We start from the raw sequence: 22,498 nt of genomic DNA on the forward strand, positions 1-22,498 counted from the left end.
CATTTGGAATAGGGCATATATTCATATGAAGTTTTTTGTTCATAATCACTAATACTATCACCTCTACAAGCATGTACCTTTCCTCCTGACTCACCTTGCCACAGAATATTACCAGACCAACATAAAAATTTAACATTTCTGTTACATTATCAGTTACCTTGATTGTAATACAATTAATGTAAATTTTGACTGGTGAAAATTTATGTTTTACTTATATTGCTTTTAATTTTGTATCATTATTGTTTTGCAGTTCAGTGAGCCAGGTGGGTTATGTGTGAGTTCTGATGCATCAAGAATTTACATTGCTGACACAAACAATCACAGTATAAAAGTGATTCACTTGGAATCGGAATTGCTTGAAAGAGTAAGTTAAAATATTTATTAAAAACTATCTCATAAAAATTCAAAAAGAAATATGACATTGAATTTTCAATTTGAGCCAACGATAAAATGAATAATTTATCACATGCATTGTTACAACTGTTGCTAAAGAAATTACATTGCGGGCTGTTACTTACTGAAAATTGTAGTAGATCAACTGTAAGGGCAAATGGGACATAGTATGAAGCAAAAAAGTTATCTATAATCCCCCTAAATCATGCCAAGCAAATTTAGGGGTGTTTTCTTCAGAAAGGTCATGGTTAATTTACATACCCATCCTTGATGGGGGAAAACTTGTGCTGTAATAAATTTTGACAGAAATGAGTAATGAATATTTGAGTATAGAGTAAAATGAGAGTGGTGTTTTCTGTGTCATAATGAATCGTATAAGTGAGAAAAATGTTATAAATGTGACAGAAGTAGCCAAGCCGCACTAAATTTGAACCCTCTCTAAATCAGCAGTATTGATTTAATGTTCCTCATTTTCTGCAGGGGTAAACTAAAGAAAAAAAGCTGCATACATTTTTAAGGAACTGACAATCATGGCACAGTTGTGTTTGAGTTTTTTCTCTCAGGAACTGTGTGCTTACAATGTGATAAGTTTCAATTTTCTGTACCAAATCAGTGGCAGTATATAAGCACTTAACAATGGAAATTTTCTTTTGGTCTGCCAGGAAATGTGTTGTTTGAGACTGATGATGCTAAAAAATTATGTACTTACCATATGAGGTCAGTTAGTGTTGGTTGCCTTAAGGGGGAAACCACATTAGGAGGCTGTTTGACACTGATTTTTTTGGATTTTTTATGTGGGAAGAATTAATTTGAATTTTATCAAATTTTGACATCATTTCATTCATATTTTGAACAGTTTTTGTGATTTTTTTTTTTTATTAATTTCAGCCAAAAATAACAAAGTTATGCTGTGATGTCCGCTGAAGGTTGTTCTCCAATTGTGTGCAGTGTAGCCATTCTGATTTTCATCTGAAACCAAAAAGGTTTTGATTTTGCATTAATAACTTATTTTTTAAGAATAAGAATCTCAGTGAGGTGAAAATGATGAAAATTAAAAATTTTGCAGGTGTTGGAACAACGGCTTCAATTTTCATGATTTTTTTCTCTAATTATGCAAAGAAAAATGCCCTTAAAATTATGATATCATCTCACAAGTTGGTTCACATAATTTGTAATTTTATAAAGAATGATTGGTTCTATACTTTTGAGTTAGACTGTAAGCAAATGTGAAAAAAGTCATTTCGAGATAAACGTGTTTGAAAAATAAATTCTCGGAAACTAGAAATTCAAGGAAGTTAACAAACCATGAACCATGGACCTTGCCGTTGGTGGGGAGGCTTGCGTGCCTCAGCGATACAGATAGCCGTACCGTAGGTGCAACCACAGCGGAGGGGTATCTGTTGAGAGGCCAGACAAACGTGTGGTTCCTGAAGAGGGGCAGCAGCCTTTTCAGTAGTTGCAAGGACAACAGTCTGGATGATTGACTGATCTGGCCTTGTAACAATAACCAAAACGGCCTTGCTGTGCTGGTACTGCGAACGGCTGAAAGCAAGGGGAAACTACAGCCGTAATTTTTCCCGAGGGCATGCAGCTTTACTGTATGATTACATAATGATGGCGTCCTCTTGGGTAAAATATTCCGGAGGTAAAATAGTTCCCCATTCAGATCTCCGGGCGGGGACTACTCAAGAGGATGTCGTTATCAGGAGAAAGAAAACTGGCGTTCTACGGATCGGAGCGTGGAATGTCAGATCCCTTAATCGGGCAGGTAGGTTAGAAAATTTAAAAAGGGAAATGGATAGGTTGAAGTTAGATATAGTGGGAATTAGTGAAGTTCGGTGGCAGGAGGATCAAGACTTCTGGTCAGGTGACTACAGGATTATAAACACAAAATCAAATAGGGGTAATGCAGGAGTAGGTTTAATAATGAATAGGAAAATAGGAATGCGGGTAAGCTACTACAAACAGCATTGTGAACGCATTATTGTGGCCAAAATAGATACGAAGCCCACACCTACTACAGTAGTACAAGTTTATATGCCAACTAGCTCTGCAGATGACGAAGAAATTGAAGAAATGTATGATGAAATAAAAGAAATTATTCAGATTGTGAAGGGAGACGAAAATTTAATAGTCATGGGTGACTGGAATTCGAGTGTAGGAAAAGGGAGAGAAGGAAACATAGTAGGTGAATGTGGACTGGGGGACAGAAATGAAAGAGGAAGCCGCCTGGTCGAATTTTGCACAGAGCACAACATAATCATAACTAACACTTGGTTTAAGAATCATGAACGAAGGTTGTATACATGGAAGAACCGTGGAGATACTAAAAGGTATCAGATAGATTATATAAGGTTTTAAATTGTAAGACATTTCCAGGGGCAGATGTGGACTCTGACCACAATCTATTGGTTATGACCTGTAGATTAAAACTGAAGAAACTGCAAAAAGGTGGGAATTTAAGGAGATGGGACCTGGATAAACTAAAAGAACCAGAGGGTGTACAGAGATTCAGGGAGAGCATAAGGGAGCAATTGACAGGAATGGGGGAAATAAATACAGTAGAAGAAGAATGGGTAGCTTTGAGGGATGAAGTAGTGAAGGCAGCAGAGGATCAAGTAGGTAAAAAGACGAGGGCTGGTAGAAATCCTTGGGTAACAGAAGAAATATTGAATTTAATTGATGAAAGGAGAAAATATAAAAATGCAGTAAGTGAAACAGGCAAAAAGGAATACAAACGTCTCAAAAATGAGATCGACAGGAAGTGCAAAATGGCTAAGCAGGGATGGCTAGAGGACAAATGTAAGGATGTAGAGGCCTATCTCACTAGGGGTAAGATAGATACCGCCTACAGGAAAATTAAAGAGACCTTTGGAGATAAGAGAAAGACTTGTATGAATATCAAGAGCTCAGATGGAAACCCAGTTCTAAGCAAAGAAGGGAAAGCAGAAAGGTGGAAGGAGTATATAGAGGGCCTATACAAGGGCGATGTACTTGAGGACAATATTATGGAAATGGAAGAGGATGTAGAAGAAGATGAAATGGGAGATATGATACTGCGTGAAGAGTTTGACAGAGCACTGAAAGACCTGAGTCGAAACAAGGCCCCCGGAGTAGACAATATTCCATTGGAACTACTGACGGCTGTGGGAGAGCCAGTCCTGACAAAACTCTACCATCTGGTGAGCAAGATGTATGAAACAGGCGAAATACCCTCAGACTTCAAGAAGAATATAATAATTCCAATCCCAAAGAAAGCAGGTGTTGACAGATGTGAAAATTACCGAACTATCAGCTTAATAAGTCACAGCTGCAAAATACTAACACGAATTCTTTACAGACGAATGGAAAAACTAGTAGAAGCCAACCTCGGGGAAGATCAGTTTGGATTCCGTAGAAACACTGGAACACGTGAGGCAATACTGATCTTACGACTTATCTTAGAAGAAAGATTAAGGAAAGGCAAACCTACGTTTCTAGCATTTGTAGACGTAGAGAAAGCTTTTGACAATGTTGACTGGAATACTCTCTTTCAAATTCTAAAGGTGGCAGGGGTAAAATACAGGGAGCGAAAGGCTATTTACAATTTGTACAGAAACCAGATGGCAGTTATAAGAGTCGAGGGACATGAAAGGGAAGCAGTGGTTGGTAAGGGAGTAAGACAGGGTTGTAGCCTCTCCCCGATGTTGTTCAATCTGTATATTGAGCAAGCAGTAAAGGAAACAAAAGAAAAATTCGGAGTAGGTATTAAAATTCATGGAGAAGAAATAAAAACTTTGAGGTTCGCCGATGACATTGTAATTCTGTCAGAGACAGCAAAGGACTTGGAAGAGCAGTTGAATGGAATGGACAGTGTCTTGAAAGGAGGATATAAGATGAACATCAACAAAAGCAAAACAAGGATAATGGAATGTAGTCGAATTAAGTCAGGTGATACTGAGGGAATTAGATTAGGAAATGAGGCACTTAAAGTAGTAAAGGAGTTTTGCTATTTGGGGAGCAAAATAACTGATGATGGTCGAAGTAGAGAGGATATAAAATGTAGGCTGGCAATGGCAAGGAAAGCGTTTCTGAAGAAGAGAAATTTGTTAACATCCAGTATTGATTTAAGTGTCACGAAGTCATTTCTGAAAGTATTCGTATGGAGTGTAGCCATGTATGGAAGTGAAACATGGACGATAAATAGTTTGGACAAGAAGAGAATAGAAGCTTTCGAAATGTGGTGCTACAGAAGAATGCTGAAGATTAGATGGGTAGATCACATAACTAATGAGGAAGTATTGAATAGGATTGGGGAGAAGAGAAGTTTGTGGCACAACTTGACCAGAAGAAGGGATCGGTTGGTAGGACATGTTCTGAGGCATCAAGGGATCACCAATTTAGTATTGGAGGGCAGCGTGGAGGGTAAAAATCGTAGAGGGAGACCAAGAGATGAATACACTAAGCAGATTCAGAAGGATGTAGGTTGCAGTAGGTACTGGGAGATGAAAAAGCTTGCACAGGATAGAGTAGCATGGAGAGCTGCATCAAACCAGTCTTAGGACTGAAGACCACAACAACAACAACAACAAAATGTAAAATGCTTACCAATTAATCTGTGATTCCAGCACCATGTAGTAATCCTTCTTTCTCATAGGATTCGTTTTGCACTTGCATCAGTGCTTTCCGAGCTTTCGGACCTTTCTTCGATTCCATTGAACTACATTGATTCTGCTGGCTCATGCACTGGTTATCCATTTGTTTGGCATAATTGAAGCTTTGCGTGCCTACTACAATTCCTGCCTCATTCATAACTATCAGAAGGGATGAATTTCCTTCACTGAATAAGCATGCTGCTAAATATGATGCCAATTCAATCGTTTTTAGTCTGGAGTGCAAGTGTTTAGGACCTAATCACCAAATAGTGGAATTAAAACTTTCATTCGCATTTTGTGTGTGGCCACCTAAACATCTCTCCAGTAATTCATCCCTTGACAAATCTTCATATATTGGAAGATGTATACTCAGTTCTATGTTCATAAAATCTAAATGAATGCTAATTTTGCTTTGAAATTTTGACAGCGTATTCTTGGATAGTTAAGCTAACAATTTATGCAATAAGCAAATTGGATTTTTTGAACCTAATGTGGTTTCCCCCCCTTAAAAGTAGCATCCATTTTAGACCAAATATCTTCCTTCATTCACTTCTTCCGCTGCTCAAAATATTCCTATGTATCATTTTATGTGAGGTTGTGCAGGAGCTGCAACATTTTTGCCTTCCAGATCAGTACAAGAAAAGGGTATGTAGTTAACTGCTACAGTGACAAATGTGGAACACATTTTACGTTGGAAAATTCATTATGTAACCTTGTCTTGATTTCAGTGTTTATTGAGTTCAGTTCCTTCTTTATCCAATATCATTCTCACATGAGCCCAGTTACCCATAAGCTTTTGGGATAGTCTTGTTTTATCTAAAAACATATTTCTCAGTATTGTCACTGTAACACAGAATAAAATACATTGTGGCTGTGTGCCTTCGAGACGTCATCATCAGCAACAGTGGAGAGATTATAATCAGTTGTTTCTTTCTAGAAAATGGGGCAAGTGCACAGATACATCTCACGATGAAGTGAATATTCTGAAATTGCTCATGTATGTTGTTTATTGAATTTAGCGTATGGCAGACTTGGTATTATAAGCTATTTAAAGACAGATAAATATGTAAAATATAGATTTTATTAGGTCTGGCTGCCTCATTTAATGTCATTGGGGTATACACATGGAAATGAGCGAGATTTACACCGCTTGTATTTTGTATGAATAAATAACATCTACAAAGTGCAGCCTGGGCATGGGTGTTCGCAGAAATTTTTCCAAGAGTGTGTAAGATTAAAAAAGTACCAATTTTGATATAACTGATTTAGTGAGTTTGAAAATGAGCGATGGCCCAAAAATTAAACTAGACAAAAAATATGAAAGATCTCTTGAATCTAAAATGATTGACATTTTTCCAGTAATTATTTTTAAGCTAGATTACTTTGATATTTAAACTGTAAGTGTAGTTATAGCATACAAAGTATATCTAGTTATGTTAGTAATATGATGTGCACCTTTTTGATTCAATGATCAGAAATTACAACCTGAAATGAGTTGTCTAATGTAATTACAAAGAACTAAATACTGATATTTTTAGGACTTACTTCAATATTGTGCAGAAGGGATATTGTCTGAGTTGTAAAAAATCAAGAAATATAATTGAGAAGGAAAGTATTAAAGATATGAAGAGAGTTTGAGTTTGTAGAGTAGAAATAGCAGAAGTCTAAAAGGCAAAGGTATTGTGAGATAAAAATCATAGGAAAGTTTAAGATTTCCAAGTACTCAGAAGTTAATTCCACCTAAATTGTTGTTAAGACAAAACTGTAAAACAAAAATAGAGGGATAAGGCAGCCAGAATGTATTGTTTTCCCAGGAAAACTACTTGTTTAAAAATTCTTTCTTGTAATTATGCCTTGAAAGAATATTATTACAACTTTCCTGCAGTGCCATTAACAGTCAAATATTGTAACAATAAAGCAGTATTAGGTTGAAGAGTATAGGCACATTAAACCAAGTACACTATAGTGGAGATTAGGTTTCAAATATTTATTTTATTGAGAAAATGTTATGTGCAAGGCACAGTCCTTCAGTTGCAATTGAGTCACCATTACCATTGTATTGTCAGTTGAGATGAAACAATGAAATGTGTGAATAAGAAACACCCTGCTCTCTCCATTTGTTACTAACTTTATAAGAATCAGTAATTAGAGAAATTTATCAAAGGAGTGATATGTATCCCTGGATATTCTTACCAACAGATTATATTCGCAAATGAAAACAAATTAAATAAGTTATTATAGAAGAGCACACAATCTGTTATTTTATTTGCATATGGAGAATATGCCAACCCTCCCAGATAGCCATGCATGTTCAAGCAGTTCTTCCAGGATGGGGAGGTGCGCCAACCCCAAGGCAAGCATCAATGTGCCACCAGTGTGGATATGGTTTTTAGGCAGTTCCCCACATCCAAGTAGATGAATACCAAGCTAGTACCTGACTCGTGCCTCAGTTACACGGTTAACAAACATTTAGAAAACTTTTGCTCTCTTTTACGTGAACAATACTACACACAGTAAGTTGGGGTACCTATATTGTGCCCAGGGAGGTAAGGGGGTGGCAATAAGAAGGGCATCTGGCCATCCCTTGAATTAACCATGCCTTGTCCATTTAATAACCATGCCAACCTTGCATTGTTGCAGCACAGAGGGACAAGAAAATGATGATGGTGATGATGATGATGATGACAATTATTATTATGCCAAGGGGCAAAGCGTGTGTACAAGATGGGTCAGCGACTGCAGTAACTTTGCAAGAGGAAGCACCTACATGTATGCAAGTGTAGAAATTGTGGCCAAACTATTTTCAGGAAGAACCAAGTTCTCAGAGATTATATAATTTTGACAGTAGTTGTGATGTCGATTCAGTCATATGAAATGTTACATTCAAATTAATTCTTTTTTAATGATGTATCTGTTCATGGGCAATATATGGGTTATAAATATAGATGTTTTGTGTACCGTTCAAGAACAGCTACATAAGTGGTAGTGAACCAGTCATTGAAGAAGTCCATTGTAACATTTCTAGAGAGCATGGTTGAAAAATATAAAATGATATTAAAGAATCTTATACAATAACATGTGCAATGAAGTAAAATACCACAGAGTGTTAGCCCTAGAAATACATCAGGGAAGAAAATAAAAGTTACTGACACAGAACATCTTGTGGAAACTATGATCCTTAATCTTAGAATTCAACTTGGCTAACTTTAGACTGGGTACCTCGCAATGGAAACAGACACCAGGAAATGGAATTCACATTTGATTGTCCTAAATATGTTTCCTGAAAATTGTGTTAAGCTGTTAGTTAGATAACTGATTTGTCAGGTAGTGTCTGAGGTCTCATAAATAACAGACACATACAGTGCTATTCAAATAAAGGGTAACAGGAACTCTATGAACATAAGGCTGTTGTAACATTAAAGGAATGAAAAGAAAAGAAGGAAAATATTTCTGCTAAACAAGTGTGATAGTAACCAAATTGCTGATTATCTGAGCAATCCTCAACAGACAGCCATCCCTGGGGAAGTAAGTTTGGAGTCTCACTGGTTAAAATTCAACAGTATTGTAGACATTTATGTGCTAAGCAAGGCTGTGTGGGATGGGAAACACACACCTTGGTTCAGTAATCATTTTAGAAAGTTTTTCCATCACACACTTAATTGAAGGTGAAGCTATGTTGACAGACAAAAGATGCATTGATGCAAAATGAACATAAGGATAGCAAAGTAAAAAAATGTTCTGTGAATATGTTAATAAAATTTTACCTTCTAATGTAATAAAAAGTGGGTGCACACAAGGATGTGAACCTTATTTTGTGATTTTGTTCGGTGATATTACCATTGAGCCAACAGATCTTGCGAAAAGCATTAAGTTTATTTGCTCTTATGTAAAGTCAACATATACACCAAAGTCACTCTTGATTATACTGGCACCAATACAGAAGATTGTAGAGAGGAGGCCAAAATACTTATTTCATGTTCCCAAATTCCAAATCTTTACTTCTGGAAAGCATTGCAGACAATTCAGCAGAGTTAGGGGGAACACACTATAAACTTGCATTATACAGAACCAGCTTTGTGTTTCAATGGAATACTTTCTGACAGACAGAGCTCAAAACTTTGTTCTTAACATGGGGAAGTAAGTTATGATCTACCCTAAGGGGCTCTTATATTGTCTTTACTATCACAGTATATATAAATAATCAAGTGAATAATGCCAGAAGTTCTGCAAGACTGTTCACAGAAGCTGTTGCATGTAGGAAAGTCTGAGTGTCATATGGTCTGATGAATCCCAGTCCTCCTTCATCACGCCACTGTAAAGATGACACATCGAGTTGCAGAGAGGCACAGTGAATAGACTGTTACACATTAAGCGTTTGGGCAAAGCCTTCATCAGAAAAGAAAAAACACACACGCATTCACACAAGCAAGTACACATCACACACACATGACCGCTATCGCTGGTTGGTCAGACCAAACTGAAACACGTCTAATGGGAGCAACAGTCTGTAGTGGAGTGAGGAAGGGGGAGGAATAGCAGTGTATGGGTGAGGGAAGAGGTAATAGTACTGGTTGGTGGAGTGTGCAGCGACTAGACATGCAGGCAAGGCTACCTTGTGCTACATCAGGAAACTGTGGGGGAGGGAGGGAAAGGAAAAAAGGGAACAGAAGGAAGAACTGCAGAGAAGGGGAAAACATCTGTGGATGCATTGGCAGAGAGCAGTGCAACATGTGAGTGATCTGAGGTGAGTTGGGAGGAGCTGATAGAGCAGAGGGGGCATAAACTGTTGGGTGAAAGGTGTGGGACAGTACATTACCGTAGGTTGAGGCCAGGATGATTTCATGAGTGGAGAATGTTTCAAGAAAGCTGGTGGTGGAGGGGAGAATCCAGATGGCCTGGATTGTGAAACAGCCATTGAAATCAAGCATTGATTATCTATCTTGATGCCCTGAAATGAAGGTCATCCTATCCAAGGTCCTTCCCACCCCTCCTAAAGTGGTGTTATGTCACCTACCCAACCTCCACAACATCCTAGTCCATACCCATGCCACACCCAATCCCAACTCTTTGCCATAGGGATAACATCCTGTGGAAGACTCAGGTGCAAGACCTGCCCATTCCACCACCCACCCAGCAGTTCCTTTTCTGGTCCTATCACAGAGTTATCCCACCTCATCAGAGGTCAAGCCACCTGTGAACGCAGCCATGTTGTGTACCACTCTGTTGCAAACATTGCTCAGCTTTGTATGTTGATATGACTACCAAGTGGCTAACCACCAGGATGAATGGCCACTGTCAAACTACGACCAAAAGAAAAGTGGACCACTCTGTTGCAAAACATGCAATTGAACATAACACGCTTGATTTAAATGGTTGTTTCACAACCCAGGCCATCTGGATCCTTCCCTCCATCACCAGCTTTTCTGAGCTGTGCAGGTGGTAGTTATCCTTACAATATATTCTCCACTCCAGAAACTATCCCACCCCTAACCTATGGTAACATCTTTGCCCACACTCTCTCAGTTACATCACCTCCTCCCAACTTGTGTCACCTCAACCTCATTTTGCAATGCCCCCTGCCAGTGCACCCCTTCTCTGCTCCTCTCCTTTCCACTCCTGTTTTTTTTCCCTTCCCTCCTGACCCCACAGCCTCTTGATGCTGCACCAGGTAGCCTTGTCTGTAACCTCTAATCTCTTCATGTTCCTCCAGGCAGCACTGTTTCCTCTTCCCCCATCCATATTCTGTTATCCATCTCCCTCCCCACCCCTCTATGTATTGTTGCTCCTGTTCATTCAGTATATTTCAGTTTGGCCTGAAAAGCCAGAGATAGGTGTCATGTGTGATGAAGGCTTTGGCCAAAGACTTAATGTGCAACAGTCTCTTCATTGTGCATGTCTGTCACTCAGTGTCATCGTTACAATGAGTAGCAATCTATCATTACCATAATTCCATAATTGTCAATTACTTCTTCACATATAAGCCATATGAAAAGTTACGAAGATGGAAAAGCAGAGAAACTGGAGCTCATACAGAGTGTTACCAAATGCCATTGCCTCTGCAAATCATTCACAGATTGAACCGAGAAGGGGGGGGGGGGGGCAGTGTCAGAAGTTCCATGCAGCTTTTCGCAGATGATGCTGTTGTATACAGAGAAGTTGCAGTATTAGAAAATTGCAGCGAAATGCAGGAAGATCTGCAGTGGATATGCACTTGATGCAGGGAGTGGCAACTGACCCTTAACATAGACAAATGTAATGTTTTGCAAATACATAGAAAGAAGAATCCTTTATTGTATGATTATATGATAGCGGAACAAGCACTGGTAGCAGTTACTTCTGTAAAATATCTGGGAGTATGCGTGCGGAACGATTTGAAATGGAATAATCATATAAAATTAATTGTTGGTAAGGCGACTGCCAGGTTGAGATTCATTGGGAGAGTTCTTAGAAAATGTAGTCCATCGACAAAGGAGGTGGCTTACAAAACACTCGTTTGACCTGTACTTGAGTATTGCTCTTCAGTTTGGGATCCGTACCAGGTCTGGTTGACGGAGGAGATAGAGAAGATCCAAAGAAGAGCGGCGCGTTTCGTCACAGGGTTATTTGGTAAGCGTGATAGCGTTACGGAGATGTTTAGCAAACTCAAGTGGCAGACTCTGCAAGAGAGGCGCTCTACATCGCAGTGTAACTTGCTGTCCAGGTGTCGAGAGGGTGCATTTCTGGATGAAGTATCGAATATATTGCTTCCCCCTACTTATACCTCCTGAGGAGATCACGAATGTAAAATTAGAGAGATTCGGGCGTGCACGGAGGCTTTCCAGCAGTCGTTCTCCCCACGAACCATATGCGACTGGAACAGGAAAGGGAGGTAATGACAGTGGCATGTAAAGTGCCCTCTGCCACACACCGTTGGGTGGCTTGCAGAGTATAAATGTAGATGTACCCTATGCTCCCTCTCACAGTTTCCCTCTCTCATTCCTCCTCCCTGACACTCACACCACCCTACTTCTCTCCCCAAGCCTCCCACCTCGATAACTAAAATGATGGATGTTAACATTCAGCCAGAAGAAAAGTGCACCCCAAATATCTGCTTTAAGAGTGACGTGTTGCAACTGACGTGTGGCCTTAGATAGTAGATTGACACTGCCATCAGAAGTGTGCTAAGCGCTACTGTTTCTACTCAATGTAATTGCTCCAATTCCATTTCCTATTTAAAATTTTGTTTCTGTTTCTGTCTTATATATTGTCATCATTAGAAGTACAGATGTAGAGGTATTGGACTCTTCTGCTCAGTCATAGAACTGTTTTACTAGAATTATTATTGTTCTCTTTTTGTTATTGAGTGATTCACATAATCATTCTCTAAGAGTTAATGTTTAATCTCGCTGATTTTTTCTGTTGTAGGTGGATGTTCATATTTCTAATATGTATAAGAAGAAGACAAGAGCACCAAGAAATTGTGTCCAGACTAAAATTGCTAAAATACATCCTAATGGAGGAACAGCCAAACTGAAATTTCTTGTTGGTCTTGATGAAGGCTTATCATTGACTCCAGATGCTCCCCAAAAATGGGCACTTGAGTTTCCTGGTAAATCACTGCCAACACTTTTATTAAACCATTTAAGGGTAGTTTTATTAACATTATGTATTGACTTCTTATTAATACACTACTGGCCATTAAAATTGCTACACCACAAAGATGACGTGCTACAGACGTTAAATTTAACCGCTGACAACGTGCTGACATGAGGAAAGTTTCCAACTGATTTCTCATACACAAACAGCAGTTGACCGGCATTTCCTGGTGAAACGTTGTTGTGATGCCTCATGTAAGGACGAGAAATGCGTACTATCACGTTTCCGACTTTGATAAAGGTCGGATTGTAGTCTATCGCGATTGCTGTTTATCGTATTGTGACATTGCTGCTCATGTTGGTCGAGATCCAATGACTGTTAGAAGAATATGGAATCGGTGGGTTCAGGAGGGTAATACGGAACGCCGTGCTGGATCCTACCAGCCTCGTATCACTAGCAGTCGAGATGAAAAGCATCTTATCCACAAAGCTGTAACGATTGTGCAGCCACATCTCGATCCCAGAGTCAACAGAGGGGGACATTTGCAGGACAACAACCAACTGCACGAACAGTTCGACTACATTTGCAGCAGCATGGACTATCAGCTCGGAGACCATGGCTGTGGTTACCCTTGACACTGCATCACAGACAGGAGCGCCTGCGATGGTGTACTCAACAACGAACCTGGGTGCACGAATGGCAAAACTTCATATTTTCGGATGAATCCATGTTCTGTTTACAGCATCATGATGGTCACATCCGTGTTTGGCGACATCACGATGAACGCACATTGGAAACGTGTATTCGTCATCGCCATACTCGCGTATCACCAGGTATGGGGTGCCATTGGTTACACCTCTCGGTCACCTCTTGTTCGCATTGACGGCACTTTGAACAGTGGACGTTACATTTCAGATGTCTTACAACCCGTGGCTCTACCCTTCATTCAATCCCTGCGAAACCCTACAGTTCAGCAGGATAATGCACGACCGCATGTTGCAGGTCCTGTACGGGCCTTCCTGGATACAGAAAATGTTTGACTGCTGCCCTGGCTAGCACATTCTCCAGATCTCTCACCAATTGAAAGTGTCTGGTCAATGGTGCCCGAGCAACTGGCTCGTCACAATATGCCAGACGCCAGTCACTACTCCTGACGGACTGTGGTGTCGTGTTGAAGCTGCATAGGCAGCTGTACCTGTACACGCTACCCAAGCTCTGTCTGACTCAATGCCCAGGCGTATCAAGGCCGTTATTACAGCCAGAGGTGGTTGTTCTGGGTACTGATTTCTCAGGATCTATGCACCCAAATTGCGTGAAAATGTTATCACATGTCAGTTCTAGTATAATATATTTGTCCAATAAATACCCGTTTATCATCTTCATTTATTCTTGGTGTAGCAATTTTAATGGCCAGTAGTGTATCTTCTCAAGCTCCAGGACATTCAAAGATCTGAGACTGCCCACTGTCAAAACTTCAGACTTCTGCTAATATGGTTATTACCTGTGATTTACTTCTTTGTTACCATGCCTTGAACACAAGACTGGAACATACAAATCACATATTGAGCTGACAACAGCCAAAAATTTTGAACAGTTTAATATATACTGATCAGCCAGAACATTATGACCACCTACCTGATTGCCAGTATGTGCACCTTTGGCACAGATAACAGTGGTGACGCATTATGGCATGGAAGCAGTAAGGCCTTGTTAGGTTGCTGGAAGGAGTTGGTACCACATCTGCACACGAGTCGTCTAACTCCCATAAATTCTGGGGAGGGGGACGATGAGCTCTGATGTCACGTTCAATCACGTCCCAGTTGTGTCTGATAGGGTGTAGATCTGGCAAGTTGAGGGATGGGGGGCAGTACATCAATTTGAACTTGCCACACTGTTCCTGAAACCATTCCATCACACTCCTGGCCTTGTGACATGGTGCATTATCTTGTTGAATAATGCTACAGCCATTGGGAAACATGATCATCATGAAGGGGTATAAATGGTCTGCAATCAGTGTACGAAACTTCTTGTTTGTAATGCCGCTGTGCAGAAGCTCCACTGGACACATGGATGCCACTACCAGCTTTTCTCTGTCCCACACTACAGGTGTCAAGGAGGTGTTCCCCTGAATGATGACAGATTTGCACTGCACCAAGGAGGTGTTCCCCTGGAAGATGACAGATTCGCACTACACCAACATCCAGTGCCAATGGTCACATGCCCATTTCAGTCGTAGTTGCCGACGTCATATTGTTAACATAGGAACATGTATGGGTCAGCAGTAGCGGAGGTGCTTCATTAGGCATGCTCATTGTACTGTGTGTTCAGACATTAAAGTCTATCATTAGTTCTGTGACGTCCAACATCTGTAATGAGGGGTGGCCGCCCAGTTCTACAGTTTCTGGATGAGGTTTCACCACATGTTGAAGGCACTCACAATAGCACTCCTCCAACACTCAGCAAGTCATGCAGTTTCCAAAATGCTCATGCCAAGCCTCTGATCCATCAGTCTGCCCTCAGTCAGATTCGGATAGATTGCATGCCTTCCTCATTCTACATGTGGACAGCATGCTCACTGATACTACATACACTGCACATGTGTGTGTCTAGCAGTCATTCCTCACCAGGTGATGCTGCTATCACCTGATGGGTTTATATCAGTAGTAGGTCATAATGTTCTGTCTGATCATTGTATATTTTGCCTTGTTTTACATTCCTGGAGGTTCTCCTTAATCATGATAAATTTCTTTTGCAATGCATCCCATATAATAAGGCTGCAAGCAAAGAGTAAGCCTCATTGCAGTGTACAGTTTTTCAGCTTTCCGGTTTGTATATACAGGGTGGTCCATTGATAGTGACCGTGCCAAATATCTCATGAAATAAGCATCAAATGAAAAAACTACAAAGAACGAAACTCGTCTAACTTGAAGGGGGAAACCAGATGGCGCTATGGTTGGCCTGATAGATGGCGTGCCATAGGTCAAACGGATATCAACTGTATTTTTTTAAATAGGAACCCCCATTTTTATTACATATTCGTGTAGTACGTAAAGAAATATGAATGTTTTAGTTGGACCACTTTTTTCGCTTTGTGATAGATGGCGCTGTAATAGTCACAAACGTATAAGTACATGGTATCATGTAACATTCCGTCAGTGCGGATGGTATTTGCTTCGTGATACATTACCCATGTTAAAATGTAACGTTTACCAATTGCGGAAAAGGTCAATATCATGTTGATGTATGGCTATTGTGATCAAAATGCCCAACGGGCGTGTGCTATGTATGCTGCTCGGTATGCTGAACGACATCATCCAAGAGTCTGGACCATTCGCTGGATAGTTGCGTTGTTTAAGGAAACAGGATGTGTTCAGCCACATGTGCAATGTCAATCATGACCTGCAATAAATGATGATGCCCAAGTGGGTGTTTTAGCTGCTGTCGCGGCTAATCCACACATCAGTAGCAGACAAACTGAGCGAGAATCGGGAATCTCAAAAACGTCGGTGTTGAGAATGCTACATCGACATTGATTGCACCCGTACCATATTTCTATACACCAGGAATTGCATAGCAATGACTATGAACGTCGTGTACAGTTCTGCCACTGGGCACAGGAGAAATTACGGGACTATGACAGTTTTTTTTGCAAGCATTCTGTTTAGCAATGAAGTGTCATTCACCAACACGGTAACGTAAACCGGCATAATATGCACTATTGGCCAACGGAAAATCCACGATGACTGCGACAAGTGGAACATCAGCGACCTTGGCGGGTTAATGTATGGTGCGGCATTATGGGAGGAAGGATAATTGGCCCCCATTTTATCGATGGCAATCTAAATGGTGCAATATATGCTGATTTCCTACGTAATGTTCTACCGATGTTACTACAAGATGTTTCACTGCATGACAGAATGGTGATGTACTTCCAACATGATGGATGTTTGCCACATAGCTTGCGTGTGGTTGAAGCGGTATTCAATATCATATTTCATGACAGGTGGATTGGTCGTCGAAGCACCATACCATGGCCTGCACCTTCACCGGATCTGACGCCCCCGGATTTCTTTCTGTGGGTAAAGTTGAAGGATATTTGCTATTGTGATCCACCGACCATGCCTGACAACATGCATCAGCGCATTGTCAATGCATGTGAGAATATTACAGAAGGCGAACTACTTGCTGTTGAGAGGAATGTGGTTACATGTATTGCCAAATGCATTGAGGTTGATGGACATCATTTTGAGCATTTATTGCATTAATGTGGTATTTACAGGTAATCACACTGTAACAGCATGTGTTCTCAGGAATGATAAGTTCACAAAGGTACATGTATCATGTTGGAACAACCGAAATAAAATGTTCAAACGTACCTATGTTCTGTATTTTAATTTAAAAAACCTACCTGTTACCAACGGTTCATCTAAAATTGTGAGCCATATGTTTGTGACTATTACAGTGCCATCTATCACAAAACGAAAAAAGTGGTCCAACTAAAACATTCATATTTCTTTACGTATTACATGAATATGTAATAAAAATGGGGGTTCCTATTTTAAAAAATGCAGTTGATATCCGTTTGACCTATGGCAGCACCATCTAGCGAGCCAATCATAGCGCCATCTGCTTTTCCCCTTCAAGCTAGACAAGTTTCGTTCTTTGTAGTTTTTTCGTTTGACACTTATTTTGTGAGATATTTTATATAGTCACACATCATTGTGACAGATCGCACATAGTGCCAGGATTGCAGTTTGGCATGTAGACTGGGGTTGGAGGTGGTAAACAGGAAGCTTGGAGGAAAGCAACCAGTTTGCTGGCTAATAATGTAGGGGGAGGGCAGCTGGTAGGTATCCAGGCTTGGTAAACGGGTATCACAGCCAGTGGGAAGTGGTATATGATGAAGGCGAAGCATATGCATGTGTTGCGAAGGAGTGAGAGAACAGAGCAAGAGGAAACTGCTGGTTGGGGGGTGTCAGCACTGTGTGTTAATTATGATTGAGGCCAGTAGGGTTATGGGAATGCAGGATGCGTTACTAGGATAATTCCCATATGTGTAGTTCAGAAAAGCTGGTGGTGGAGGGAAGGGTCCAGATGACCCACATTGTGAAGCAACCATTGAAATCAAACATGTGCTCAGCTGCATGTTGTGCCACTGTGTGGTCAACTTTGTTCTTGGCCATGGTTGGCAGGGACCATTAGATCTGGCTGATGGCTGGTCGGTTGTCATAGTGACATAAGAAGCTGTGCAGGTATTGCAGCAGAGTTGGCATATGACACATCTTTTTCCACTGATGGCCCAGCCTCTGATGAATAACACTGTGACAGGACAGGAGAAGGAATTAATAGCTGGGTTGATTAGGCATGTGTCTTCCATTTGGGTCTTCCACAGAGATATGACCCCTGTGCAAGGGGTTTGGAGTGGGAGTGGCATAGGGATGGACTAGGAGGTTGTGTAGGTTGGCTGGGCAATGGAACGCCATTTTAAGAAGGATCGGAAGGATCTTGGGTAGGATGTCCTTCATTCCAGGGCACGATGATAGATAATCAAAGCTGCGGTGAAGGATATGATTCCATTGTTGCAGTCCAGGAGAGAGGAAGGGGAAACTGGGTGTGAGGACGATGAGTTAATGAGGACTGAGGCCATGAGGGTTATGGGAGCAAAGAATATGTTGCAAGGATAACTTTCATTTGCATAGTTCAGGGAAATTGGTGGCAGAGGGAAAGATCCAGCTGTCTGAGCTGGGAAGTAGGCATTGACTCGGCTGCATGGTTTACAAGGTGGGTTCTCCTTTATGGCTATTTCTTGGGGGTGATTGGAGGTTAGCAGTGTGTGAGGATTTGGCATGGGAAATCTGTTTGTAGGCTATGTTGGGAGGGGGAGGGGGGGGCAGTTCATGCATGTCTGTAAAGGGACTTTCATTTGCATAGTTTAGGGAAATTGGTGGTGGAGGGAAAGATCCAGATGTCTGTGCTGGGAAGCAGGCATTGACTTGGCTGCCAGGGTTTACAAGGTGGGTTCTCCTTTATGGCTATTTCTTGGGGGTTATGGGAGTTTAGTGGTGAGTGAGGATATGGCATGGGAAATCTGTTTGTAGGCAATGTTGGGAGGGGGGGGGGGTTCATGCATGTCTGTAAAGACCTTCAGCATACTGGTCAAGGGAGTTCTTGTCAGTCACTGCAGATACACTGTCCATGGTTGGCCAGGCTGTACAGGAGTGTTTTCTTGGTGTGGAAGGGGTGGCATCCATTGAAATGCAGGTAGTGTTGGTGATTAGTGGGTTTAATATGGACAAAAGTTTGGATGAAGCCATTAGAGAGGTGGAGGGTGGCACATTGTGTGGAGGAGAATCACATGAAGTGGCTGGAAAGGAAGATGTTGAGACTGTGATGGAATGAGGATAGGGTGTCTGTGTCCTGAGTCAACATCATGAAGATATTGTCAGTGAACCTGAACCAGACAAAGATTTGTGGCTTTCAGACTCTAGGAAGGTTTCCTGTAGATGGCATATAAGAAGGTTGGCACAGGAGGGTGCCATGCTGATGCCCATGTCCCTTCCATGGATTTGTTTATACACCTTTCCCTCAAAGGAGAAGTAGATGTGTCAGGATATAATTGGTAAGGTGTTTGAAGAATGAGGTATTGAGAATGAGATTTTCACTCTGCAGCGGAGTGTGCGCTGATATGAAACTTCCTGGCAGATTAAAACTGTGTGCCCGACCGAGACTCGAACTCGGGACCTTTGCCTTTCACGGGCAAGTGCTCTACCATCTGAGCTACCGAAGCATGACTCACGCCCGGTACTCACAGCTTTACTTCTGCCAGTATCTCGCCTTTCAATGAGGTATTGGTTTGGAGTCCAAAAGATGTTGGAGAGGTAGTGTTCGGCAGTGGCATATCTCAGTTAAGTATCCCTTTCCCTATCTCCCTCCCAACATTCCCCATAACCGAAAACAGTTGTTAACATATCCAATCCCACAGAAGTTTCAGTCCTATTCAAAGGCTTCATCTTCAGCCCCACACCTAGGTTTAATCATGTTGCATTTGTCAAAGATCTACTTTCTTGTCCCAATTCTTACAGTGGAAACATATTTTTGCCACCAGTGCCTCTAACCAAAGCCAACATTATACAACACTGAACTTACCTCTCCCAGTTTACCTCACCATCCAACTGTGACCTTGCCCCCTCCTACCTAACCACCCACTCATCACCTCCCAGGAATTCTGTACCTCCAACTTGGCTACACCATCCTTCCCCAGATACCTTTCTAAAAACACTAGCTCTTCAGCAGAAGTAGAGACAGCTGTTCACAACCTCAAAATGGAGCCTAACCTAATCATCTCCCTCGCTGCAGGCAGTGGTTCCACCACTGTCATGATGAATCACAGTGATTACCTAACAAAAGACTTCTGCCAACTGTCTGACTCCTCCACCTACAAGCTTTACCATAGTGATCCCATCCCAGAAGTCCAAAATAACTTCCATTCTGTACTGAAATCTTTAGTCCCATCCCAGAACATCTCTCCTGAGTCTGACTCCCTCCTCACTCCAATGACACCCCACACATCACACTTCTGCTTATTTCCCATAATCCATAAACTCAACAATCCTAGACAATCCAACGTAGCTGGTTATTGTCCTCCTATTGAAAGAATTTCTGCTCTTGTTGTCCAACACCTGCAACCAATTGCCCAAAATCTAGCTTCTCACATCAAAGATACAACTACTTCCTTCACGGAATTCCCACCCCTTTACTCCCTGGACCCCTATTTGTCACTGTTGATGCCACCTCCTTATTCACCAACATCCCCCATGCCAAAGGCCTTACCTCTCATCTGGTTTAGGTTCATTGACAATTTCTTTATGATCAGGACTCAGGACCAAGACACTCTATCCTCATTCCTTCACAACCTAAACATCTTCTTCCCCATTTGCTTCACCTGGTCCTCCTCAATCCAACATGTCACCTTCCTGGACATTCACCTCCGTATATCTGATAGTGCAGTCCACACTTCTGTCCATATTAAACCCACCAATCACCAACAGTACCTGTATTTTGACAGCTATTGTCCCTTCCGCACCAAAAAATCCCTCCCCTAAAGCCTGGCCACCCATGGACTGCGTATTTGCAGTGACGAGAAGCCCTTTGCGCAGTGTGCTGAAGGTCTCGTGAGGACTCTTACAAACAGGTACTCCCCCCCCCCCCCCCCCCAAACATAGTCTTCTAGCAGATTTCCAGTGCCATATCCTCACACACCCCTAATCTTCCCCCCATTTCCAAGAATCAACCACAAGGGAGTGCCCCAATATCACCCTGGACTGGAAAAAACTGGACCATATCCTTTGCCATGACTCTGATTATCTCTTATCACACCCTAAAATGAGTGACATCCTACCCAAGATTCTTTCCACCCTTCCTAAAGTGGTGTTCTGTCACCCACTCAACCTACACAACATCCTACTCCATCACTATGCGACTCCCACTCCCAACCACTTGCCACAGGTATGTGGAAGACACAGTTGCAACACCTGCCCAGTCCACCCACCCAACACTTCCTACTCTAGTTCTGTCAGAGGCTTGCCCTACCCCACCAGAGGCAAGGCCACCAGTGTGAAGCAGACACGTCATATACCAACTGCCGGCCAGTGTGGCCGAGCGGTTCTAGGCGCTTCAGACTGGAACCGCACGATTGCTATGTTCACAGGTTTGAATCCTGCCTTGGGCATGGATGTGTGTGATGTCCCTAGGTTAGTTAGGTTTAAGTAGTTCTAAGTTCTAGGGGACTGATGACCTCAGATGTTAAGTCCCATAGTGCTCAGAACCATATACCAACTCTGCTGCAATCACTGCACAAATTTTTATGTTGGTATGAAAACTGATCAGCTGCCCCCAGAATGAATGGCCACTGCCAAACTGTGGCCGAGAACAAAGTTGACCACCCGGTGGCACAACATGCTCAGTTTCGGTGGATGCTTCACAACCCGGGCCATCTGGATCCTTCCCTCCACCACCAGCTTTTCTGAACCATGCAGATCGGAGTTATCCTTGCAATACAGCCTTTGCTCCCGTAAACCTCATGACCTCAATCTCGATTAACCCACTATCCCCACAACCTCCACCCAGCAGTTTCCCCTTCCTCTTCCCTGTCACACCCTCCCAATTCACATATTCAACTCACCATCATGCGCTGCTCCCCATCAGCTGCAACACCCATTCATCCCATGCCTAGCCTGTACACCTGCTGTCCCTTCCTCCTGCAATCATAGCCAGTAAATCAGCCACCTCCCTTTAAGCCACTTGCCACCCACCCCTAACCCCTGTCTCTGCCTCCTACCCCTTTCTCCATCTGCCCATCCCACCGCAGTCTATGTGCAGATCTGCATTCCTGGCATTGCACATCCAGCTGTTACCATGTAGGAGCACAGGCATGTGTGTGCTTGCCTGTGTTTGTGTTTTGTGTATGTATTTGTATTCTAGCTCAAGAAAGGATACTTCAGAGAGCTAGCAAGTTTTCTCTCTCTCTCTCTTGTGTGTGCCTGTCGAGGAATCAGTGCTTCTGCTTTTCAGTGAATGATCTCCTTTACGCATAAAGTTTTTACATTCTACCAGAACTTTTTTTACTGTAGTTATTTGCTACAGGTTTGTTGCAGGTATTTGTTTACACTACAGTAGGAGCTGATCATAAACATTTGAACTCTGCATCCTTAAAGGAAGACAATATTTTTAATTCCTTTTATCTGTGCCGAGAGTTTGTCGTTGTTGGTGCCATGTAGGTTCTCATTGCTGTACCACAGATTTATTTGTAGTTGAAGCCTTCAAAGGAGAAGTAATTATTGGTGACGATATAGCTGGTCATGGTAACCAGGAAGGAGGTTGTAGGTTTGGAGTCAGTC

At 41.8% G+C, this 22,498-nt stretch overlaps 1 protein-coding gene across 3 annotated transcripts in view; it reads left to right on the forward strand.

Annotated features, from left to right (window-relative positions):
* The window catches only part of LOC124613238 (NHL repeat-containing protein 2), a 167,823-nt gene that overhangs the window by 141,270 nt on the left and 4,055 nt on the right, over window positions 1–22,498 (forward strand). For 2 of the 3 annotated variants that reach the window (XM_047141914.1, XM_047141915.1), the window contains exons 9-10: window positions 251–364; window positions 12,432–12,615. In XM_047141914.1, coding sequence (XP_046997870.1) covers window positions 251–364; window positions 12,432–12,615 — 298 coding nt within the window. Of the gene's footprint in view, window positions 1–250; window positions 365–1,281; window positions 1,377–12,431; window positions 12,616–22,498 lie in introns of those variants that run through there. The other variant, XR_006979628.1, reaches the window with a different exon arrangement.

The sequence above is a fragment of the Schistocerca americana genome, chromosome 4, assembly GCF_021461395.2.
Source record: "Schistocerca americana isolate TAMUIC-IGC-003095 chromosome 4, iqSchAmer2.1, whole genome shotgun sequence".
Lineage (NCBI taxonomy): Eukaryota > Metazoa > Arthropoda > Insecta > Orthoptera > Acrididae > Schistocerca > Schistocerca americana.